Genomic DNA, 26,507 nt, shown 5'->3' with positions numbered 1-26,507 from the left:
CGAGAGGACTTTCAGAGGGGATTGAACTCTACGTCATTCTTGCCGTTCTGGTGTCGTCATAGATATGCAGATATATCCGCTCCTCTACAGTCACTAAAATGCCTACACGTACGAGGTTACGTTGCTATGGTAATGGACGTTAATGTGCATGATGTATTAGCAACAAACAATTCGTCATGTGTGGCATTTTATATGCCAAGAATTGGCAATAAATAGTGCGCGAAAGAGCGTATTTGCAAAACGTAACGTTCATGACTTCTATAATGTTACTCTTTCACTTTCATTCTTTCTACACTCCCACTCCCAAGCTACTAGACTTCTACCGCAAGAAGAATATGCCAACGTGATTACAGTTGCTAGTAGACCATAACATTGGCGTTTCGGTAGATTTTACTCAGATATTTTGAAGGCACGCCGTGCACGTTTGACATTCATCACATTAATATATTTTAAGCCCTCTTTCCTTTGTAGAATCAACATCTTCCGATCCCTTGTCAATGTTTTCGAGAGCAACTGCTCCTGTACGTCCTCGTCAACACGACCTAACAACCCTGTAACCTTTCCCATAGGTAAATAACTGCGCATGCGCTCAGTTTGATTAAAGGAACTGGGACTTCAAACGCTCACAATTATGTTTCCGTGTCTATCACGCTATCTTAATATCCAAACCAGTTATGACCGGTATGATGCCAGCTTGACAGTGGCCTCGTAAGAATATGCCCAGTGTGAAAGTATATCTTTGCTTGTCTATACGCTAGGCACGCGACAACAGACGGAAGTACACCAGCCGCAGCCCTTTATCCGCTTATCAGACTTGTCGTCGCACTGAACGTTTTTCATACATATGGTAAGTTTGACACCCAGGATATCTTTCTTATTTATCCAATATGACTTGCACCATTGCGCATTAGAGATCCGACATTTTTTTCGCTATATCTGATGAGGTCTTCAGAAAATAGGCCACGCATTCACGGTGAGTTTATGTGAACGCCTCACTGTGGAATCGTTCATGTGTAATTTCAGTACATTATTTCCTTTGTGGGCGTAAACATATTTACGGAAATTTTACTTTCGGTTTATTATAATGTAAACGTTGAGCCAGCATCTCTTCTTTCATTCCCCGGTTCACCATCCGGGGGCAACTGATTTATTCAAATGTCAAATTTAATATGTTAACTGTTGTGAACTTTGTCACCTCATTTATGCGCATGCCCGTAGAGATACGAAATTGAACGGCGTTCTGGATGGAAATATTTACCATCACGCGAAAGTAAATATTAGGCGTGCCAAATTAAGAGCATTGGCGATAGCATAGCACTGTTGTTTGGGTTTTTGGAATGGTAGGAGGATCACTGAGTTTGTTTCCAAGGGATAGCAATATTCTGCTGACAACATTAGGTATCGTACACCCGCTAATGACTGAAGGGGTGGCACGACGGCACCCTGTAGCGTAAACCTAATGCCAAAAGAGGCGGCCTGACAGCATTATGCTTCCCACACCCGATGACTGATCGAGCCGCATGACAGTTCATCCATTGTACATCAGTAATGACTGACGGGGCGGCATGACAGCACACGCATCGTATTGCAAACTTGTGTCATTCTTATCAATTTGTTGTACAAGACAAAATTTATACGTTTTTGTTGTTTTGAGTGTATATACTGTGTTTGACATAGTCACAGCAATGTATTGTGGGATAATCGGGAAAAGGTCTATAACCGTTGCATGTTATTCTCTGACGTTGAATACCGTTGCCCAGCTACACGTAGGAAGCACAGGGAGATCGAGGAAAAAATCGCACACTCAGCAAGCAGTAGTACACATTGATATCGTAAATTACCAGTCTAGTTCCTCGCTGTTTGCGAGATAGATGGGGAATAGTGTAAAGAATATTGTTTGGAACTTATCAACTTTGGTATATCTACCACTTTGTCGTCCGCTGTTAGGCCGCATTCAAAAAATGGTGAGGGAGGGGGGGGCTGGAGGAATTCAGGGGGATTCCGAAATTTTAGGGGTAGTCGAGGGGGAGGACCTGAAAGTTTTGCTCTGCCTTGTAGTGAGATCTGAATATTTTGGCCTCCAACATTTTGATGTCGTCCAATGGTTCTAATGTTAGTAATAATTAAACAAAATCTAGAACCGTTTTGTCGCATTTTATGACTTTAATCTCGAATAAATCTAAAAATGTATGAATGCCAGTAAAGTTTCGTAAAAACAACGATTTGGCCTTGTAAAAGGGCAGGAGCTGCAACTGTTGATAATCTGCTCTTGCACATAAACCCATGTATTCAGGCAATAATGTATAATGGTGATGACAATAGAAACATAAGTCATTACACCTAAAAACTAAGCCAGTCTTGTATAACTTCCCTCACCAACTACCACACCCGTAGCAACAGGCAAACTAATGAGTTTTGGCTAACAGTGATAATGTGATCAGTCCTCCAGTAAATAAACTTCTCAATATAAGTTTAATCTCCCTAGCAACCATGACCACACCCATGGCAACAGCAGCGAAAAATGTTTTGGGGAAAACTGACATTGATGATGGGTACGTAAATCAATAAACCTTCAAAAATTATTGTAACTTCCCTAGCAACCATGGCTACACCCATAGTAACAGGCAAACGTGTTTTTGACAAGAATGATGATAGCAATAGGAGTATATATCTATCACTCAAAAACACGGGCACCTTGTCAACCTTGATATTTGCCTTAATATTTTAGAATATTTCTCAGAGTTCTTACGCTCCTTGAAAGACAAGATATTTTGAATAAATTTTAATTAAATTATCTACAAGGAACTTTACACCAAATATCAAAGCTATCTAACGAGCAATTTTGAAGAAGTGGAATTTGATTCGTAGGTTTCGTTGGGTATTATTTTACTGTGTCGAAATCATTGTGATACCATCAATGTAAACTAGTACTTAGTGTGTACGGAACACATAGATATAGTATTCATTATAGATCTTCAGTATACATACTAGTTTTTTCATAAATGGTAAAGTTGGTGAGCTTGTCATTTTTATGAGCAAAATCAATGATCCGTGATCGAATGGCGGTGTTTGTTGGTGCCATGGTAACTCATGCGATTAGAATTGCGTTGAAAGTCTGATGCGTGTGAAAATTATCACCATTCAATCGGATATAGTGGTGGTAATTAGTTGGGAGACACAAAAAGCCATATACTCAATGAAAAAAAAACTTTAGCTACGACCTGAATATTCGACGTATTTATAACTCTGAGGGACAATAACAAATGCACACTGTTCGAACTGAAGTTTTAAATAATGTGCTGACACGACATTGACCTAAACGGATATAAAATGTCGGAGATGAAATAGACATAGCCACAGTGTTATGATTAATATTTAAATTGATATAAAACATGGAGTACTTTATTGCTTGCTGAAAATGTGGAAAATGATAAATTCATCAAAAAGTAAGTTTATTTCATGACCATAACTCATACCTTTGTTGATATGTACTATCATTATAGGGGGGAGTGTCAGGCCGAAGTTCGGTAATGTTTTAGCAATTTCCTTCCAACTTCGGCCTCACTTTCCTAGCCTTCGATCGACTATCTACTCAAAGCTGCGGGCGCATAGAAGTTAACAGTGAGTGGTCAACTCGCAGTCCTTGGAAGTGCCTTTTCCTCGACCTCGCTGATATACTCTGTAGCCATCATGCTACAATGATGTTTGAGAAGCAGGTTTCATGGATCGTATCTAACTTAAAAAGACGTTATTGGACAACCATTCCAAGACCCATTTCATTGACAGTGAAAGATGTCCATCAAACGTAACCGTGTCTCAAAGGATTGATATTAGTTAACTACAAGTGCACGGATAATATATTAAGGCATACAACCGACTGTGAACGCGTACCAGTAAGCAAGGAGGTAAAGCAGATACGATGCTTGAAAAACATCCCTTTGAAAAATACACAGATTACAGATAATTGACATTAAATAATACATTTTTTCTCACAATTTTACAACGCGAGTAGTTTCATGAAAGCCCACTATCGATCGATGGGAACTACTGCTCATTGCCCGGCGGCAGAATAACGTGTATTTATCCCTTCCCCTTCAAGCGCAACGGCCGAAGCATCGTGAAAATGGGCACTTCAACAGGCCTTCGGGTCAGCAAACTTATGTTTGCAAAGTTTGGCGTGCAAAATACGAAAATTTTCCACATGTCCATCTGCAAATTTGTAAGTTTTCCACCAATTAATTGTTTTTCTTGGCATCATTTGACCCACAAACGCACTGGGTAAGCCACCGGGGTGACGTACAGCTTTAGAAAATGGTCACCGTGTCAGGTAGCAAGTAGAAGAACGTCGTTGATCAGCTCCACGGATCGTGTGAAAATGAGAAAAAGTACAAATTTAGACGAAAATCAAAGAATTATAGCATCTTAATATTATCAATTTAATGACATACTGATCAGGGGTTAATCAATTTTATCGTGTAAACATTAGTATAATTACCATTCACCACTGGTACCTCTGAATATTTCTCGTGCGACGGAAACATTATTTTAAAAATCGCATTTTTATACAAATTTTAGATTTTTTAACACATTATACCACATATTCCTGTAATCTTAGAGAAGCTGGAGCCCAAAATGACGTCCTTAATCGACCTATTGCTCGACAACGGGGCAAAATAAGAAGCAAGATAAAATCATGCGAGTCGAAATCGTGTTACTATATAGGAGTAATAATCATAGAAAGATTTATATCTGGCTGGATCTTTTATGGTTCGGTCTGCATATTTCATTCTGGGCAATGGGCGATTTTTCAAGACTTACGGAACGAAATTTGATGTGACTTTGCAGGCGCTAAAATTGTACTAAAGTCCTACTAGGCAAGGCTTACAGATAACATGACTAAAATAGGAAAATTGACGATTTGTTTGTATGGTATCTGAGAAAGGTTTGAAGTAAAATTGAACCCGTGTATACCAGAGTTCAACAGTACTCGTGGTCTTTCTGATCAGATTCATTTTCTGATGAATTTCACGTGATGGTTTATCCTTATGCGGAAAGGTTTGCATTGGATTATTTGCCCATTATTTTCGTACTTTCAAAGCTCATGACACGACAAAATGATTTAGCTGACATTATAACATGCGGTGACGTCAGCCACCCCTTCCAAGGCTGCCTGTAGAAGCTCTTAAAAGTAATCGTCGCAGCGTAAGATATACTCTGTTAGAGTAAAATAAACATTTGAGACCCTGCAAACTGCGAAATCTCTAGTAAATTTAACACTGTCAATCAATGAAACTGACACAGTATCCAAAACGGTGGTCAGATTTATTTATCGTCACTGCAGGTAACGATCTGATTGTCGGTATATATCGATATCACGGCAGAATAAAGTTTCATGCATGAGCATTGCGCTTTTCTCCTGGTTGTCTTGGATTCGAAGAACATGTACACGTACTAGTATGTAGAATACATATCAGGACAATTACCTAAACATAAACTGCACGGACATTTCCCATAAATTTATGGCTTGGGTTAGGGATAGAATGAGTGTAAGTATCTGTTTTGCTAAATATCCGGAGGCACAAGTCCTAGTGCCACAAACTCTTCTGTAAGTTCTATACGAGTCTTATTCCGCGTATTGCTTGCACAACATTAATTATTCACTGTAATATTCGCCACTTTACTGGCATTTAAACAAAATTTACTTGGAGGATCCGTAAAGAACTAATCACACTTTTACCGTGTACCTATACAAACACAGTTCAAATGGATGATTAATAAGCAAAATGAGTCGGGAGAATTACAGGTCTCGATTTTCTGTTGACGAAACAATTGACTTTATAGTATTCGTTGCTTTTAAATTGTGGGTTCAGACGATTTAATAATGGGCAAATTTGCATTTACTCAAATATTGTGTATTTAGGACTAAGCTGTGTAATCTCACAATACTTCATTTTCAGAGATGGCAGCCTTGTTGTTGGCCAAAGAATGGATATCTGACAATGGTATTTCGCCGGTGCCATATGTGAATCGGCAAATCGCTAAAGAGATCGCTAAGAGGACTGGTTTGAGAGTGTATTCAACGGTAATAGACCCTGAGATTCCGAAACAGGTAGCAGAAGATGCGAGAATGTCAAATGTTGAATTAATTAAGCCACAAATTGATGACTATATCGCGACTCTTCATTTAACACCAACACGAAACTGGTTATTTCTGTACAAACACTTTTACCCGAAAATCAAGCGTTTAGGTTTACCAATACGATTGGTGGTCGGCCATTCTGCGTCCGGAGAAGACAACACCGCTAGTGCTGCTTGTAGCATACTGAAGAAAGAGTGCAACGAAGACGCTCATTTATGGATTTTCGTCCACTTTATACCAGATCGCCTGATCCAACAGCCAAGAGAATCTGTTGATTCCCCTGGCTTTAGGGAAGAGAAGGCAAAAGAAATAGACGACTGTGCTGTTATGTCCAATCTTGTAGCCGCTGTTGGACAGATAGTATATAACCATTGCAAGAATCAATTTCGGGGTCTGGATGACAGAGACAGGCCAGAATGCAAGTGTTATCTACCATATCCTGAAGAACAATTTTCGAAACTGGTAGTAAGCCCAGCGGACATCAAAACCCACGCTGAAATTCTCATGATTTGCAATAAACACGGAGAAGATCCAGGACAGCTGGCCAAATTTGAAAGTATAGTCGAGTCAATTTGTGAAATGTCCTGCAACCGTCCTGACGTGAGACCAATATTTAAAGTTCACATGGCAAATATCTCTGATGACGACTTAAGGTCTTGGCTTAATGGTCAAATTGCCAAGCAGCCAGGACCTGGCCCAGCAAAGATTACAGTCGTCACCAGTTCAAATACGAAAGCAAGTGCTATATCTACAGCTTTGAGGCAGTGTACAGTCCTTGTCGACCAAGACTTAGAAAGTACTTTTTCAGTAATTGGTTTGAACTGTCTGGCAGCTGGCACGCCCTGCTTGCTAAGCAATCATTGTGGTCTGGCGAGATTCGTAAGTGAGGATGCAAATCTAACACTTCATTCCGACAACATCACTGTCAACATTGGAGCAGGTCAGAATCATGGCAACATGGTCAGAGAATGGACGTCTTCACTGAATAAAGTCTTCGAAAAATATGACAGAGAATTTCGTCGGAGTCAAGAGTTGAAACCCCTGATTAACAGTTCAGCGTCGGAGGGAACGATTGCGAAGTTGATGGAGTCGCTGATGAAAAACTGTCCGAGGAATGAAGGTAATGAGACTCAAGTGTTCATAATATATATATATATATATATATATATATATATATATATATATATATATATATATATATATATATATATATATATATATATATATATATATATATTATATATATATCAGTAAATGGTAGGAAAGAAGTTTAGTCACCTTACTGCAATCATTCCACCCATCACGCTACGAAAGTTTATTTTCAATATAGTTGATATGTTTCCAGCAATATCAAGGGACGCCAACAAACCATTCGTAATCTTCTTTATTTTTGCATAAAATTAAATTTTGACAATTATGGTCCTTGCTTATCCTCGGGCTTCAATTGCCTGCGTGATGCCCCGACTCCTCAGTAAACGTGACTTTTCTTGTATTTTCCATCATCTTACTGTATGTAGGAGAGGGGTTGCCAATGTGACAAATCCCCTTAAATTCGAAAAGAAGTAACATTTCTTAAAGATTAACACAGACCGTACATATATATATATATATATATATATATATATATATATATATATATATATATATATATATATATATATATATATATATATATATATATATATATATATATCTTGGCACTGTTCGCCAGATTAAATTCACCCATGTATAGTTGTCTTTTCATTGCAGTTGACGATGCTTCGACTCGACAGTCCATGGATCAAAGTGGAACCTCCTCACAATCAGGCCTACCTGCTCACAGAGGTGCGTTGTTCAGTATTTCAAATGCTGTGTTTACCTAATATAGTCTATGGACAGTGACCTTATCGACTTGTGACAACATATTCTTATTCACAATGACATTATTTTTGACACTTTGTTTGACCGTGTTCTGAACAGTAAATATGTCCACATCTGTCAGAATATTAAAAGTACGGTAAAGAACCTTTATGTCATCATTTTTGAGGAGAAATATTTATAGACCATGTGGGTCACAATATTGTTGCATAGCACACACTGTTTGATGCCTTAGTTTTTATCGACATGCTTATACTCTGGCGGCAAAGAAGTGAACTAAGTCGTAACGATGAATTACCACCTGACGACAACCTTGGTGATTACTATTTTATCGTTCGATATGCGTTTGAAACTGTTTTCCATGTGATAAGTCAAAATTAATTTACAAGCGATGATATGTGAACTATCTTTAAACCTTATTTGATTTCAGGTCGTGATGATGATACCCATACTAGGGGAAGTTCGAATTCGTCTACGTCTGTGTCATCATCGCAAAGTCAAACAGAACCGGTTACCAGTGACAGTCAAAACAGTCAGGACGCTAGCGAAACTCTCGGCAAGTTAAATAATTGCGCATTTGTTCACCATTAACGTTTAGAAAATCTCCAAATAATTATTCTGACTCACCATCAATGTGTTTCGAATAGGCAACATTTTGCGGAAGTAAAATGTGCACACTATTTTGATGTTTGAGTTCCTAAAACCAATAAAAAGCATTCATTTCAGTATGATAATGAAAATTTGTCAGCTACTTAATAATCAGTCACAGAATAGATATCATATAGGTTCATCCTGTTACTAAAATGTTGATGAGAATGGCCGTTGCATGTCGAGAGTAAAAGTTATGCCTTAGAACTTCGTGAGGATTTAAACTATGGTAAATTTAGGCTTAGATTAAACAGATTCTTTTTCCTAACAGATATCAAGGTCACTGTAAGGGACAGCATGGATACTGAGCCTCAGTCACAGCTTGATGAGTGTATACTTGATCACATAAACAACGACAACCAGTTGCCTGAAGTGAAGGAATATTGTGAAAAGAATGATATTGCAATCGGGTTAATTTCGCGCGGAGAAAGTATAATAGTGTCAGCAAATGTCAAAACCGTGGAGGGGCTTGAGACGATATGGTCTGACATGTGGAGTGGAAAACTGGATGAGGTTTTTCGCAAGGATCTCATCACGGCGCATGTTTTGAAGAAACTGAACACGACCACAGTCATCGTCAAGGCGAGCATTCGAACATGGGAATATAGACAATGTAAAGCACTCTTACAATACAGACGCACAGGTAGTGCTATTCTTATTTATAATCATATCATTATTGTCACAAAACAAATGATAAAAGGCATGATTACATTGTATTGTCATGTGCATGTTCGTTCATTAAATATTTTTTAGTACTTTCCCTCCATAAATAATACATCAGTCACTTGACAAGTAGTATCCATGAAATGAGTATATAGTAACAGGTTTCCAAAGTTCCAGAAAACATAGAGCTTTACCAATGTAAAAGATTATAGTGGTACAAAATCTGTCAGAGATCTATTAGTTTTTACAGAGGAGCAGTTTGTGTCTTCATCACAAGTCACTGAACCTGAACGTATACCACTTCGAATGAGACGAGCTACTAAGGTATGGAAAAAGTTTTAATTTTAGAAATCTTACCTTTTCTAGCATTTTGGGACTGGCCTGGCAAACGTGTTATAGTTAATTTTTTATGAGGAATTTATAATGTAATTTTCTTCTCGAATGCTTATTGCATTGCTTGCTTTGGGGAAGTTGAGTATATCAGATGAAAATCTGAGTCGACAATAGTTTGGAGATGAGATTGTCTGTTATGAAGTTGAAATAGGTTAATATCAGTAAAGCTGTAAAAACTGAAATACCGCGACGAAAATGGGTCTAACGTACATTCAAGCTAAGTACAGTATATCTTCAGAGGTTTGATGTCAGAGATATTCTTTCATCATCTTCTTAACTCTTTCACCAAATCGCAGGTAATCCAAGACCCAATCCATGGTACCATCGAAATGGATCCCGTATACATGACGATTATTGATACACCTGAGTTCCAACGCCTCAGAAACATAAAAAAGCTTGGCACAGTGAATTTTGTGTATCCTGGATCTGTTCATACAAGATTCGAACACAGTATTGGGTAAGAAATTGCGTCATATTAATTTATTATAATTTACATCAAGTTATTTTGAAGATCTTTTGCGTAGTATAGTTAACCAGCAACACAAATTTAACATGGCATGGCATATCCGGTAGACTGAAAGATCCGTCGCTCAAGGGCGCCCTCAACGCTTCCCCTCTTTACGAATGCCAATGGATGTGGTCACTGTATCAGTCCCGATCGCATTTTGTTGCACCAATCAGATTTCGTCAAGAAATTTATTGGCAGTTTTGAGATCTATATCACGCCCATGCAGCCCACGAAGTGCATGATTAATTAAAAATTAGCATATGACTTCACCTATTTCTGTAATGTCAACAACTGGCAGAAAAAAACCATTGTAATTACCTGCAGTATGATATCTATGGTAATGCAACAACTCTGCCAATCAATAACGATCGTGATTTTGCATTCGAAATCAATCTTGCATGTTACACCGAGGCAATAAGAAAGTGTTCGGAAAAACTTATAATTGTGCTGAATACGAAGTAAAGGCAGACCTTTGACAGTTTCTGTACTGGAGAGGACGTTCTTTATTGTCGGTATCACACTTCAACCTCGGGTGAGCAAATCCACTGGCCCGAACTCACGGATATTGTATTTTTACCGTTAGGCAAGTAATTTTGGTGCCTACTTGCTCGACGGGCTTGCGTAAATTCTGCGAGTAGCAACATCAATCAGCATCAAACGAAACACAGAACACCGTTGCGTAAAAGCAAAACGACTCGGAACACACAAACAGTTTCCAAGCCTAACTGACATGAAAGTCTTTACTCAGATAGATTCCATATCAAAGTAGCGTTCAATTAAGTGATGAAGAAAACGTTGTTCAGCGAAATGACAGATTGAATTTAATCCAGAACCCCGCCCCAAAAAAAACAAAAAAAAAAAAAACCCAGAAAAGTCGCGCATGAATCTAGGTTCTACGAAAAAAATCAATTGATTTGGCTCTAGACTGGTATTAATGCCGTATGAGTATGTCTTTGCAGCATAGACCTTTCAAAAATTATAATATCAAAACAATAATGTCCGGCCCGTTAAATAATTCCTTGCTGTCAAAAGTGAAAGTCTTTGATTAAAATAATGGTTTATTCCGACCGCTGCTGTGAGTGACGAAATGGCTGCTGTCACAGACAAGAAACCATGTCTGTGCTAGTATCAAGAGAGAAAACGAACGTCGTACGTCGAGTTACACATCAGAAGGACTCTTCTATTAGAGAACAAAGGCCGTAGATTAAAAATACTGCAATGTAGTTTGGTTTCACTTGCAGTTCCGTCACATGAACTTCCATTCAACATTATCTTGTCATCTTTACTCCTTTCTTTCCTCAAAAGGTATTATTACATGCCTCGTATATCGTACGTCACATATTCCTTAGGATTCACTGCTAACTCGTCGATGACGTCGCTGGCTGCATAGCCATCACTTGGCAGAAAGTAGACCGGAACTATTTTCAACTTCACAACTTTTGGATGTATAAATTTTGAAATCTCATGTTTTGCCTATAGAAAATCACATTTGAGGAAAATTTTGTATAAAAAGTTGATAAACCGCATAACAGTAGCTTGAATATATCAATGAGCCATTCGATGATGAAAATCGTTCCATTTTGAATGGATTTTCGCCTAAGATGGAAATCAAGCATTTGATTATAATTTGAAAATACACCTAAATATTGTTGGTGAAAACTGTCTAAGAGAGGCTTGTAATAAAAACATTATAGCCCAAACAAGGGACTATGTACCCTCGGGGCAGGAGACCATTTGGTCCATCTACCCTTGGCCGGGCACATAGTCCCTGGGCTATAATATAAAATGTTATCCGCCGTAATGACTTTGTACATCTTCCTGATATTCACGCACCCCTTACAACAAATAGTCTCCTCATCATAGCCTTCGCATACAGGAGCCAACTATCATCGCACATCGCCGCGATCGACACAACTTTGAAACACTGCACGTGACACTGTCTTGTGTGTTATTTGTTGTAAATTTTATCTATTTCCATAATGATTACATGGGTATCGATGAATTTAATATTTTTAATGCGTAGGGTATTGAGGATACCGAGATATTCACAGCATGGAGTTTGCAGAAAATCACAAAGTGTCACGTTACAGTCATCTCATGACATACCACTGCTCGAAAAAATGATGATCGGTATCTTGTTATATTGTTTGGTTCATAAGTTTCGTTAATTGAGGCAAAATTTCTTCATGCCAAGCGCAATTTTTATCTTGCATTTTGCAGTTGGAGAGCAAGCAGTTAAATCGTGAACTTTACAAAATTTAGGTAACTAGCGTGCCAGTGTAAATTCAGGCAAGGCTAGTCACGGTCACATCACAAAGGCGCCAATGGGCATGCATTTTGATGGATACTAGCCCGTGATTTGCTCACACCTGCACTTGCGGGCTTGTGGTCGCGAAGGCCATGTTGTCCGCTCTGCAGCATTGAGCTAAAATTAATTTGTCAATGTAGCAAAATTCGCTCGTTCCTGATCGGACATCTACCTGTTTGACTAATTCCTACTACGTGTGAATGTTTACATTTAAAATGAATGTACAGACTGGGGACTGTAATGGTAATTGATTGACAGTGTTACATGAACACCATACTTATGCAGAGAGAGGACTTAGTTTCATAAATATTCAACAGCACTCTGCATCAACTTCTGTAGCTGTAGGCGTGACTAAATTTCTTTCATCTCCCCGCCGCATGAGACCGACCACGTCCAGTCGTAAGAGGAGAGGAGCGTAGAGAGTGTCCTCAAGCAACGGATCTTTCAGTCTACTTATCCGGTCACGCAAATCAATTTAACTGACTGGCCGGGTACGATAACCCCGCATGTATCACAAGCTAATAACACAGCGTGAAACAAAGTGGCTTTGTTGAGTATATCCTATGATATTGTAAACAACTGTAGGATATATAGATGCTCCTAAATAATAACTTGGTGAAACGATGCGGAAATGCTGGAGTTGCCACATATCTATGACAAAAATTACCTAACTTAAAATTGTTCAGTAACACCAAGATGTTGTAAGAGGTAGTTCACAGATGACTAAAGACAGCCGATAAAGCTGACGGAACTTCATAATTCAATATCGATATCGTTGAAGATAATGACCTTACATGATATATGTGTGCTAAATCCAGTGGCCATATTCATGTTCCTTTGTCATACTACATATTCTTCACCTGCGCTAGAGTTATTAGCTTAGTACTGCCCTTGGTTGGTATGTGAATGCATTCACAGATAGAGGCTCTCTTGTCTATCAAAAAAGTTAAGAATGTAGTCTGACTTTCAATGGTGAACTTTTAATCCGTATTTCTTTTATATTATATATATATATATATATATATATATATATATATATATATATATATATATATATATATATATATATATATATATATATATATATACAGAAGATGTTTCCTTGCCTTGAAATTGGTCAGACACCTGAAGGACAACTATCAGAATACACTCGGCATAACCAAAGAAGAGGGACTCTGTGTCGGTCTTGCCGCATTGTGTCTCGATTTAGGTTGGCCATATCTTCTTGACCCTCGAAACGTCCATTTGGATGTCAAAAAATACAAAATCTAGTGTAGAAAACCACGTAGGAATCTGTTTAATCTTGAAAGCCTTGATATGAAATTTCAAAAAACAAACAAGTCGCAATACATCTCCTTTACTGTCATTGAACATAACAGCAAACCCACTTGAAAAGTGTTGTGCTGAATTTTTATGCTAAACATATATTTACATCATGTATGATACTTTCACTTACAAGGTCATGGTCCATTTTCAAGCCTGTTTGAAGACAGAATAATACCAGCATTACAACCAACAGGGTATGAGGAATTCACCGTAAGTGTCTTGTCATGTCACAAGTTATTTAACAATGCTTACCTGCTCTTCGAAGAAAGAGACATGTAGGATTAATATTGCGGACGTGAGTTGACTCGGTAATAAGGCAAACACATGACGCAGGCTTTAGCGTGGAAGCAAAATCCATGATGAAATGTGTTCAGCATTTATAGTTGAAACTTAAAACTCTCTTGTCGATCTAAATCTTCCATTTGTTCATGTTGTGCTCTTTGTGTTTAATTCTGATAAATATATTGTATTCCAGTATACACTTGCATCAGTTAAGATATTTGACCTGATGGTGAAAAAGTACAAGCTGCAAGAAGTTTTCAAGACATATGGATACCAAATGATGGACAATGAATTTCATCTGGTGAAAGAAATGATCTACGGACCACTTGAATTTGGAAACACGTATGTCAAGGTAAAGCGTAATTTCTTTCATTCGTGTCACCATCGATAATGTTTCTGTTTAATTTGTCGATCACATTAATTATCGATTTTGAAAACATAAACATCAACGTGTTTACTCCTGTCTTTGGAGTCACAGCAAGGAACGAGTTACGAAAATTCGAATACCCGACTTCTATGTATGCCCTTACTAGCAGGGAAAAATTTTCTCAAATGTTGACGTCATTGTCAGCTGTGTATATAGTCAGATTATGACATGATGTTGGACTTTCGCCGACTTGAAAGTCTAAAAAGGCTGAAAAACGGTTCTCAACCGTACGGTAACCCTATAGTTTATTTATAGCACATTTAATTAAGTTATTTCTCATTTTTAGATTGGCCATGACAGCCACTTTCACTCACTGTAATTACCATAATTTCATTTTGTGGAAGGGGTTCAAAACATAATTTTCTATTCTTACAGGCAGATTCGTATCAAGCGACTAGTCCGTACCGATATTTCTTGTATGAGGTGAGTTCAAAAACTCGACAAGGCGTCAGATGAAGGTTTTTAAATCTTGATAACTCGGTCTTGCCTGTGTCACATATGGTATAAAGATACCATGACAACCGGGGCAACATCATTACAGCAGTATTTTGGATAAAATCAGTAGTAAAACAGTGTGAATAGCACATGAATCGGAAGATATTCCAAGGAGTACAGCTTACGCGAAATAGTGTTTTGTATCATCGTCACCACACCTATATATCTTTGCCAACTCATGGTAATGCCTTCCTGGCATTTAGAGCAAATTCATATAGAATCGTGAGTACTCAAGTCATGCGTTAATTGATGCCCAAGCTCAGATTAATATACGAGAACTAATGGGCAGAAATGATTAAAGCCCTTGCAAAATTGCTTTGTCTCTATTAAGAGAGAGAGAGAGTCAATGCATTAAGACTTTCTTGTGATCATATGTTGCTCAATTTTAGGATTATCTTTATATAGTGGTTGTAATTACCATTAGTATTCACTTTAAATATATTTTCATCAAATGTATGCTAATTATATCAGGCCAAAAGTAACCAAAAAGTAGCTAAAGAAATTACAAAACAGTAATATACACCAATTGGACATCTCTGTTTGGTGATAAATTTAAGAATATAGCAAAGGGAGAATCAAAAATACAACATAAATTTAATGTTGTAGCCTATATACACACTTTACTGTTAGGCATAAGTCTCGCTGGGTTTTTGATGACGTATCAAATTTCTTTTGGATCGATGGGCGTTACAGGTTTGAAATTCTTGGACTCTTGTTCAACTTCATCACTATCGTTTTCATATAGATAGTTTCAAACAGACGAAATGGAATTGACGCCAGCGAATGGGATGGTCTTGCCAGGGATAGCTACCATCTCGGTATAGTTCACGGTAACTCGATGCATGAACGGTTTATCAAGTTCGCCGGAGTGTTGCAGGTCCAGTCCAAAACGGAACAGAGAAAACAGATCTGTTTTCGAGACAAGGTGAGAAGACTGTTTGAACTTACTTTACCATCCCTTTACCATATCTTGAGTGATAATTTACAAGGTGCTTGTATGCTGTGTGTGTGTTGTCTAGTCTCAAAGTACCTTAGATTGATTTTTATTGTGTTAAGTAATAATTCTATATTTTGCAGTTTCATTCCTTTATTTATTTGTACTATGAATATGTGGGAGGTCTTGGCAAAGAGTTTACGCGCCGTTTTCATGAACTTATCTTTCCTCTAAAGGAAGCATCAAGTGCATGTGAAATGTTACTTGCAAGATTCAGACAGAGAAGTTTGACGACATTTCATCCAGTGAAAATCGCAATCGACATTATGTAAGTATAATGTTAGCGCATGCGAAAAGTGATATATGAAATCAAATGCTCTCTCTATTTGGTTTTTAGCAAACCGAGTTAAATAAGAACACAGTCCATTTGTTCAATTACTTTATAGTAACGTCAACGAGAAACGACAATAACCAAACAAGTACAGAACAGGTTGGAAAATGCGGTATGTCCGCTATGTCTGACTACACATGAGCATTGACATAAGGGCTACATACTGTACATGACGTACTATGCAATGTTCTCTATCCCCCTCCGAGTCTTTATTATGTTAATGGATAAAGGCTTAAAAAGAGTTAAATTTGTGCATGTGCACAAATGTCTATGTGACTAATATTTTTACTATCCCATGTAGTAGTCCTTGTGCCAGGTTTGTGTGCTTGTTTTCCGAGTGGATCGACATTGACCTGTCGCTTGTGCTGGGGTCGTCCTGTCAGGCTCCTGTGGGATGAGCTCTACGAGTCTCAGGGATCATGGTAGGTTTTGGATGACCTGCGCGCTGTGGTGTACCTCGGCCAGATGCCACTGGGCTCACTGGAGCAGGTAGTGTCGGGCACTTAGGTGCGTCCACTGGCGTAATTACTGGAGGTGATTTGGTATCTGGCATCCATTGTGTCATGATGGATTTTGGTATAACGGCGCGGGTTGCTAGGTCATCATATATTGATCTGGGTGGTGGCTGTTCATTGTGAATCTTTCGTTTCGAAATGTGATTCAGTCTGAGCCGTCAATTTTGACCACGTTTGGTCGTGTTAGCGTACCTCAACAATACTGCCAGTCCTGTCCCACTTGTTGGGGTGGTGCCCTGTCTGGTTCTGCATGCGGACTGAGTCCCCAACTGCAAGAGGTAGAAGTTGTCTAATGTGCAGTGCCCAGGTGTCAGGCATGCGGATATGTGGCGTTAACGGAGAGCCTCCCCCTTGCTTTGAGCGTTTCGTGGCAAGTGTCATGGGGTCTGTAATTCCCAGGAACAATCGAGATGAAGTCACGTATTGGGCGGCCACAGACGCACATTGCTGGGGAAATTTTTGTGACTGGGTCAGGTGTGTTTCAGTATTGTAGTACCGCTCTCCACACAGCATCGGTGTCAAGTTCTCCCTTCTGGCCTGTGTTGTTGGTGATAAGCTGTTTCACTTTTTTCACTCCAATCTCTGCCCGACAACTGCTATAGGGGAAGGCTACTGGCGATAGGCGATGATACACACCCATCATTGCAGGAATGATCTGGTCTCAGTAGAGGTGAACACTTGTTCCCCATCCAATATGAGCTCTTCTTGAGTTCCGTATGTCACAAAGGAGCGGCGTAAGTGGTTATGAGGCTAGTGGCACTACCTGTTGATTGTGTTATAATTGGCCAATTTGAATATCGGTCCACTGTCACAAGGTAGTGTACGCCTCTGTGTACGAAAAGGTCTGAGCAAACAGCTTGAAAGGGGTATACAACCGAGATGGGTGGAGTTAGGGGCACCCCAGGCTGTGATTGTGCCATTGGGTGGCAGTGTTCGTAGTTGTTCCGGGTAGCGCTGATGTCAGCAGAAATACCCGGCCAGAACAAAGAGGATTCAGCGCGGGCAGTCATCATTGTTATGCCTCGGTGGTCAGCGTTCAGGGCTTTAGTACCTCATCACGAAGTGAGGGTGGTATGACTATTCTGTCCATGTATATGATCACTCCATCCATCAATTTGATGTTTTTGCAGTACCGGTGAAAGTCCCAAATTGTCTGTGGCATCTCCAGCTTCGAGTCAGGCATGCCTTCTGTCGCCATTTCCTGCAGTATGTCCATATCGCTGTCACTGCTGGTGGCCTCCTGATGCAATCCCTGGTCACTGATTGCAATGATTCAAGGCCCGCGGCACACCATATCAGGTCATCATCCATGATGTTGTCATCTTCCTCTGACTCGGTTTGGCATAGGAGAGATAGGATATCGGTGTGTGCGCTGGGTGGGGGTTGGATTGCTATAGCGGCATTGTCATCCGGTAATTGTGTGAGTGATGCTCGCGTGGTGCCTACTAGCCTATGTGGCATGGCGTCTGCTACCTTGTTCTTCATGCCCGGTATGTGCACGATGCGGAAGAGGTAGCTCAGAGTCTTTTCCTTGAGGTTCCTGAGGCGGGGGTTGGGTATTTCATCAAGTGATCTGTCCGCCAGGAGCTTCAATAGGAGCTTGTGGTCTACCGCTACAATCACGTTCTCGCAGCCAAGCACAAAGTAGCGTGCCTTGTCTAAGGCATCTGCGACAGCGAGGGCCTCGCCTTCTATGGGTGCATATCTGGATTCTGCTGCATGAGTGAATCTGCTGCCAACTAGGGCTATCTTCCATCCATTGCTGCAGCAGAAGGGTTTGATTGGCATGCATCAGCAGTGTTTCTGAAGTAGCCAGAATCCGATGCCCTCCTTCGACCAGTCTGTGGCGATGCATGTTGGCTTTGTCTTGTCAAAGATGCGGACACCGCGTTTAATTTCATGAATGATTACGTCCTTCGATTCACGAAATATGTCATCTAATTCCTGGGACCATGCAAAATGTTCTCCCCTTTTCAGGAGCTTCTGAAATGGCTGCATACGTTTGGTCATGCTGAAGGCGTAGGCCACTTGGTTGACTAGCCCAAACCATGATCTGATGTCGGTGATGTTGCGTGGCCGTGGGAAATTGTGGATTGCTTCCAGGTAGCGGCTGCATGGTCGCATGTCAGTCATGGTGATTGTAAAGCCTGCAAAGTCCACCATAGGGTGTGCTGAAGACGAATTTCTCTGGGTTGAGGGTGATTCTGTTTCGGCAGCATACGTCCAGCCTTTCTATCGCTTGGAAATAGCTTTCTTCAATTGTGTCTAACCATGGTAGCGGGTCATCCACACACTTGACTTTGTCACCAATGTCCATGACCAACTTGTCATACTGTGGTGAGTACCCATCTCCGGAAGCAATATACCCTTGTGAGACAGATAAGTACCTCATGTAGTGGGACCCTGTGATAACTGTTCCATACATCAAAGATTGTCTTACGCTTCCCATTAGGAACTTGTCTCGCAAGATGGAACAGAGATTGTGTGGTGGGTCTCACGGAAGGCGTGCTTATTCAGGGCCTGGAAGTCGACAGTGCATCTAGGCTTGCCATTCTTTTTCATGCAGACCACCATGCAGTGACATCATGTTACTGGCGTACTGATGGTACTTCCTCCGGTACACCATGATGAACATCTTGATCCACACCTGCTTTCACTTCGTCTCGCCAGTGTACATCTACAGGAACTGGAATGTGATAGGCAATGGGTGTTGTGTCCTCATCAAGCATGAGACGTAATGGCGGGCCGGTCATTTTTGGTACGGGTTGGTGTGGGCACGTATTGAATGTGCTCTGAGCATACAATTTCAGTAAGTGTTTCTGTAGTGCCTCTCTATTAGCCTCAGTTTCGGCATGGTGAGTGTGGTTGGCTTAGTCAGCTGCTCTGCTGGTCGCGGGCAGTCACCCACTTCTGAAATTGCCAGGTTTACTTCTTCTGGCATTGGGAATTTGCCTGAGATTATGCCAATGTCCACACAGGCTATGTGAGAGAGAGAGGAATATGCGGTCCGTAGAGTCTGTTACATACACAATTTGGTGTGTCTAAACCTCTGAGCGTCATCGCTGTTATCGGCAAACCTGAGCACCACGGCTCCGAGGATACGAATCCCCTCGTTATTTGCAACTTTCATGGTCATCGATACTGGTATTAAGTCCTCGGTACTCATGCCCATCTGTTGGGCAACTTTGATGCCAATTAAGTAGCTCTGACATCCTGCGTCGGCCATAGCGGGCAGGGACACTGCGCAGGTGCGTTTTTGGAGCTCGAAGCCCAGTGCTTTGTAGTCTTCACGTTCGCTGGTGAGGGTGACATTGACATATGGCTGTGGGCTGGACATGCGTTTCGTCCACTTATCACACATATCATCGTATAGGTGGTGAGCGAGGGGGTGTGCAATAACTCGTCACTCGCAGCGGCTGGGGTGACTGTGCATAACTCAGCAGCAGTGTGGCTTGCTCGTCGTGTGCCCGTCAGTCTCCTCAGATTGGGGCCCTGGTCAGTCGACCACCCAGATATGCATTGTCAAGATGCTTCTTGCAGCTGTACTTCTGGCACTGTTTTGCCGTCTGCAGGGCACTTGGTGCCTCTGTTGCGCCCTCGGGGCATTTTGCCGTGGCCCACCTCCGCCGCAGTAAAGGCAAAGTCTGAAGGAGTACTCCTTCAGGCTTGGCCCTCGACTTTTCCACCTTGGCTTCTTCAGAGTGCGGGCAGCCTGTAAGCTTCTCCGTCCATATAAGCTACTTATTGTGTCGGTGGTCTGAGGGTCGAGAAGGCGTGACGCTGAACGCCTTCCTGATTCTTTGTCTCAATATACTCTACCGTGTCCTTTAATGGCATATTTTGATTTTTTTCACCAAGCAGGTCAATTGTATTTCTTGGTCCGCGATGCCACGGGCAATCACTTCGCGTAATATTTCCTCTGTGAAATCGTTGACCTGATTGCACCCTGCCTTGGTGCATTTCATCTCATATTTGCATGTATCAGCCTGTCCCTTGATGCGGGCGTGGAATGATTGGATGGGCTCTTCGTGCCCCTGCCGCATGTTAGACAGTGCTACCCGGGCTATCATGGTGTTCTCCGCTCGGACGGCAAGCACCCTCATTGTGGCAAGGACATCCTCTTCGTTACTGCCTAACAAGCTCTTACCTGCCGCGCGGGTGAGGTCTTTCCTTAGGTCTTCCTCACAGCACTCAAGTAGCTGTGCGACTATGTCGGATCCGACAAGTTTAGTACCCGTCTTGTACTCGTTCCAGCGGGTTATGAAGTACGACCAGGTTTCGCTTGTTCTGGTCAGTGCAATGGTGGGGCATTTGAGTTTCTCCACTTTGGCATTTGCCCCAGGTTTGCTGGCGATTGCAGTGTGTGTAGTGGCGTGTATATTTAACATGGCTGCCACCACTGCCATCTCTGCGTGCGTAGCCATATAATCACAACCCTCGATCGGGCACTTCACATCCACAGACGCAATCGTGATAATTTGTGAACGTTCCGTTTTCAGTTACTCACATGTGCGTGTAGTGTCCTCAGCTGAAGGCAGCCTCGTGTGCAGTGGCTCATCGATGTTCCCACGGTCCGTTAATTTCGTGTTCAGCTATGTTCTCCTAAACCCCGATGACCTCCGCCTGACTGTAGACAGTTCCATTTGTTCAATCACTTTATAGTGACGTCAACATGAAACAACAATAACCAAACTAGTACAAAACAGGTTGGAAAGTGCGGGAATGTCTGCAATGTCTGATTACACATGCGCATTGACACAAGGGTCATATATTGTACATGACGTACTATGCAAATTTCTCTACAAGTTAACAACTGCCTCTACAATAACCCACCCTTCATCAAACAATCACTCTTACAAAGACATTTTGAACGGTTCACATTCGTAAAGTATAAAATAGACACGCTGTTAACTCATTACCCATGCTGTCAGTACTCTGAGCTTGTCAGATTGGCTGACTGACCATGGCCGCCACTTGCCCAGCTGTCGTCCATCATGCTAGACTTCTCATGACAAACCACTTGTCGTGGAGCTTCGATATTTAGTAAAAGGGTAATAGGGCTTGATCTTAATCAGATGAGTGGATATTGTGACGGAATCTGCAATATTGTGAATTTTTGGCATTTTAGTAAAACACTATCCAGAATCCTCATGTCCGATTGCTTCTCAAATTTAGTATAAAGGTTCCTGGGCATAGAATAAGTCGTATACAGTACGGAAAAATCTACAATTATCTTATTTTTTGGGAACTTTACCAGTGTTCGATTCATGTATTGCTTTTAAATATCTTTCATGTAAAAACTGGCATTTCTGTCAAAAATTGTAAATGATTCGATGTTTTTTTTCAGGATAACTGATGCTTTTGTTGCTGCTGCACCACATCTTCAGCTTAGAAGAGAGAATGGGTGAGTGTATCCTTGATATAATAAGTCCTGTAGATAATTCTTCCTCTGCAATTTAGAAAAATATTATAATTCATGGTGCAAAATCCAAGACACTGGCATTATATGACGTAGAAAAAAGCTTATGAAGAAAAAGAGCTTCTTGAACAGAGTGGTGTAATCGTTAATAAAAAATCTTCTTTATTTAAGGCCCTCTAAAACTCATTTACTTTGAGGAAGAGTTGAGAAAATGATATGTTCATGCCCCAATCTTTCAAAAATGTGAAGTTATATAATTTCTTTTTCAGGGAAGCTGTTGGTATGACTGAAATACTCAATGACATGGATGTTTACATGACCTTAGATGACAGTATGTATTATGAGATCCTAAAATCATATGCGGATGAAAGCCTGTTGGAAGCTCGCTCAATCTTGGAAAGGATTGGGAAAAGAGACATCTACAAACTGGTCTTTAAAGTGGAATTTCCTACTGATGTGAGCGAAAAGGTAAAATTTCAAAGAATGTTCCTTTGCATACTATACGATGTTTATCACTACTCTCATGATGAGACAGGTATTTGCTCTATGACTAGGATAGAACGTTGTAGATCAAGAAGCTGTGTTGTGTCTAATCAATTAAATCTTAGACTATATTTCATTGATACGCATTCCTAACACCGTTTTATTCTCTTCTACTGATTGTTACCCACAGGACATACGAAAAGAGGACATCATCGCATCTAAAGCCAATGACGGGTCTTTAGAAGAAGACGATCTCAGAATTACGGTAACATATGTTATCATATCTCTTTAATCTGTCATGAAAATTGAAATTATCAGAGAATAACGAGAATTGCTACCTTAACTTGTCCTTCACCTCAGTTTCGCTTTATTATGCACAGAAAACGTTTTACAACACACACTTCGTAAGTGTTATTTTTACTTTGTAGGAAAAATTCGAAACTACTCAAATCTGTAATTTATTTTTGTCCTGTGTGATCTACTTCAGATTATAAGCATGGACTACGGAATAGGAGATAAAAATCCTATTGACAACATGCTCTTCTACAGCAAAGAAAATCCCGTTCCGAGACATGCACTACCGGAAGAGGTAAAAACATTTGCGTCTTTGTTAACGTTAACTGGTGAAGTGCATCCACTTTGGTCTGTAAAAAGAGTCCTTTCGGAAACAAGTTTAAAGATTTTGTTTTTTAATCATAAAAATATCTTTGAGTTATCTATTTGACACTAACAGTACACTTTAAAGGCTAACAAATTCGTTTTTGTGTAAAGTGCAATGCAAGTTAACTTAAATCTCGCGTCTAGGAGTGTTTATTTATCAGTCATTTTTAGGGCTCGACAAGCACATGTACTTAAAGCTTTTGTGTAAATTATCTTTAAGATGTCTCATCAAATGCCGAAGACGTTTCAAGAGCGTAGACTCTTTGTATACGTCACGGATTACCGCAAAAAGGATGTCGCTTCACGGGCTGTGGACGAATGGGCTAGAAAGATTGGACTGATTAAACAAACACAATCTATGGTAAGCAAGGGTATAGTAACCATAACGTATCAGTCTTGCAGTACGTATTTCAATCCATCGAGGCAGGTACAATTATTAGTGCACAAAGATATAATAAGGTTTTTATCTGTTTAAAACTGTTCGAAATTTTCGTAATGCAATACCGTTAAGGTAAACTGCATTCTCAAATAAATGGGCTACACACTGCATATCCTAAAGTTATCCTTCTTCATTGATGAACTCTTCTTTAAGACATTTCGAGATCAATACCACTTCTTTAAGCATCAGAGGGTAAAGAAGACACTCATTTTATGTTTGTAAATATTTTACATTGGTACTGCCTTCACGATTAGTCGATACGTCATCTTGACCGATGGTCATCAAAGTGATAAAACGAAGTAATAATTAAACCTACGCATTCACCTAAATTTTAATGACAATAACAATGCATGACGAAAGATTAACATGGCACCAACCTAAATCGTTCATGGTACGTGTGAAAGCTCTCTGTACAATAATACCATGTACAATTTGAAAAACTGACTGAAGTGACACGACTATTATTGTTGTTTTGTAGATTTCCGGAACTTTCCTACGCTCAAAGGTCAGCGACGGCGACCCTATCCCTTCACAAAGTGGAATCAAGCGTCAAGTCGAGGAAACATCTGGGGACGAAACTGTCATCAAATTGGGAAAATTTGACTAAACACTGTCATGGACTGTTACCGTGAAATTAAACACAGTAACTTAGGCTGTTCGAGTACTAGATAAATTTTACTTGAGGTTTTGTTTCTATACGTTATAAATGTCAACATAATATATATATATGCGCACTGTTTGATACAGAGTGTTTCGATGTTCGTGTCTGATGTTCAGATCGTTAAGATATCCATACATGTATGATTTAAGTGCGATTAGGCAAGGTATCAAATAATCCGGTACATGTGAACCAATCGAGAAAATTCTACTACTATGACGATAAAGTTTTTATTACCTTACATAATTTTACTTACGATTATTTACGATTACCCGAATGAGTAATTATCTTTTGGGTTATCATGCTGTACAGGATATAATTTGAAGATACAAAGACTTTCTCAATTTTACGTCTTAAATATTCAATTATTGCCTTCCTGTTAATCAAACGGAAAATTAGTTAATGTTATCACACACTGAAATGTTATCGCACAGATAGCAGCCAATCTTGCTTGCTGATAATAGCTCACTCTACGTTCCTAGTGCTCTGTATTGTATCAGTCTCTTATTAGAAACAGCAAGATGCAGAATTGAAACTACCATACTTCATAATGACCAGTAAACTTTTAATATTTATGAGTAAAAGCTTAGAAAATCTACACACATAACACTCTGTGACTACCATCATCATCGATCACATTTCTGTATTTCAGCATCTTCTACTTTTATTGTATCCCATAACTCATTATGATTTCAATTAGTAAATTAAATAATTAATAAATAATGAAAACTTCGTCATAAGTATCGTAATTATATCATTGGCAGTTTTCGCTAACACAAGACATCTCACATAAAGTTTGTTTATTATCTTTACTGCCAAAACTGTATTTTAAGGTATCGCTAGATTATTATCGCAAAAGGTGTTTATTACCATCTGTTTCACCGTCTCAAGTACTCGAACAGGGAGATCATCAATATTTGCTTACTATGGGAACAGACGTGTGTGGCATCGATATAAAATGACACCATCAGTGCCTGATAACATGAGAACCATATGTTGATTAATCGCTTATGCTGTTCCTATTGTATTGTCCTAATAATTTGTAGCATCTATTTGATAACATACATGTATATATTTCGTATGCCATGTGCAGCTATCCGGATCGATCAGTCAGTATATGTGTACATGTAGAGATTAACATTAATTGCATGTTTATATTTCTTCTCGCCGGTGACGTTTTCTTGAAAATGTCAGCTTTGATACCGTCTCCATTGAAAATACTCTTTACACGTCTTCAGTCAGCTCTTAACCTACGATCTTACTGGGAACAGAAGTATGTATAGCATCGATATAAATGACACAATCAGTGCCTGATATCATGAGACCCATATGTAGATTAATTGATGATGCTGTTCCTATAGTACTGTCCTAATAAATTTCACTGTTGGTTGAGCACTGTAAGAGTGTGTTGTAGATGCGTGGGAAAGTAACACATGTCGAACGCTTATCGTGCAAGTTTCATCTCCTTTCACCATTTTTCTTACTCCGTTTTTGTGAGTTGAATCTTGCACGTTGTGTGTGCAATGTTTTAGTAAGTGTACAGACGAAGCTTGGCGTTTATTGCATCATCGTGTCAATCGTTTTCATGTACTTTGTTCGACATGGATCGTAAATCTGGTTCCAGACGTCAGGGTCGCAGAAACCTAAAGTTCCTTAGGCCTTGGTAATGCTAACTGACATGGTTAACTCTGCAACTTATAAACGACAAGAAGAGAAACAAAAAGTACAAGAAAGTGTAATGAAAAATTAGGATTTAAAGGTAAAATTCGAAATATTTAGTTAAGGGTTGAAGGTGCAAACAGGTGGTCGGAAGGAATACTTATTGGTATGCATTACATTCAAAAGTGAAGACAATGAATTATCTGTGCCAGTGATGTAAAATGTAGCGACAGATTACACTGGTTGAAGGTATAGTCGTTGGAAGTTGTGTTACAGATATTTTGTCGACACCACAGGTGAATA

The 26,507-nt window shown here is 39.8% G+C and overlaps 1 protein-coding gene across 2 annotated transcripts; it reads left to right on the top strand.

The window, feature by feature from the left end:
- The first annotated feature begins 565 nt into the window (after window positions 1-565).
- LOC139136646 (uncharacterized) lies at window positions 566-25,283 on the top strand. Of its 2 annotated transcripts, none has more exons than XM_070704416.1 (19): window positions 566-847; window positions 5,958-7,259; window positions 7,889-7,963; window positions 8,427-8,552; window positions 8,916-9,287; window positions 9,549-9,631; window positions 9,997-10,157; window positions 13,608-13,726; window positions 13,976-14,052; window positions 14,318-14,476; window positions 14,927-14,974; window positions 15,792-15,971; window positions 16,217-16,308; window positions 22,234-22,290; window positions 22,575-22,773; window positions 22,979-23,053; window positions 23,276-23,377; window positions 23,669-23,809; window positions 24,366-25,283. In XM_070704416.1, the coding sequence occupies exons 2-19, from the start codon at window positions 5,960-5,962 to the stop codon at window positions 24,492-24,494; spliced, it is 3,495 nt and encodes a 1,164-aa protein (XP_070560517.1). In that variant the 5' UTR covers window positions 566-847; window positions 5,958-5,959; the 3' UTR covers window positions 24,495-25,283. The 2 variants fall into 2 exon arrangements, with proteins under 2 accessions (XP_070560517.1, XP_070560518.1); XM_070704417.1 differs by having other exon boundaries at window positions 576-847; window positions 9,558-9,631.
- The last annotated feature ends 1,224 nt before the right edge of the window (window positions 25,284-26,507 follow it).

Source organism: Ptychodera flava, chromosome 7 (genome assembly GCF_041260155.1).
Source record: "Ptychodera flava strain L36383 chromosome 7, AS_Pfla_20210202, whole genome shotgun sequence".
NCBI lineage: Eukaryota > Metazoa > Hemichordata > Enteropneusta > Ptychoderidae > Ptychodera > Ptychodera flava.
This window is presented reverse-complemented; position numbering and strand designations above follow the sequence as displayed.

Excerpts from the sequence above, each read along its gene's own strand:
- LOC139136646 (XM_070704416.1), top strand. The coding sequence starts at position 5,960 with ATGGCAGCCTTGTTGTTGGCCAAAGAATGGATATCTGACAATGGTATT. Across the intron at positions 7,260-7,888 it reads AAACTGTCCGAGGAATGAAG|TTGACGATGCTTCGACTCGA; the intron begins GTAATGAGACTC and ends TTTTCATTGCAG. Across the intron at positions 14,477-14,926 it reads TTGGAAACACGTATGTCAAG|GCAGATTCGTATCAAGCGAC; the intron begins GTAAAGCGTAAT and ends CTATTCTTACAG.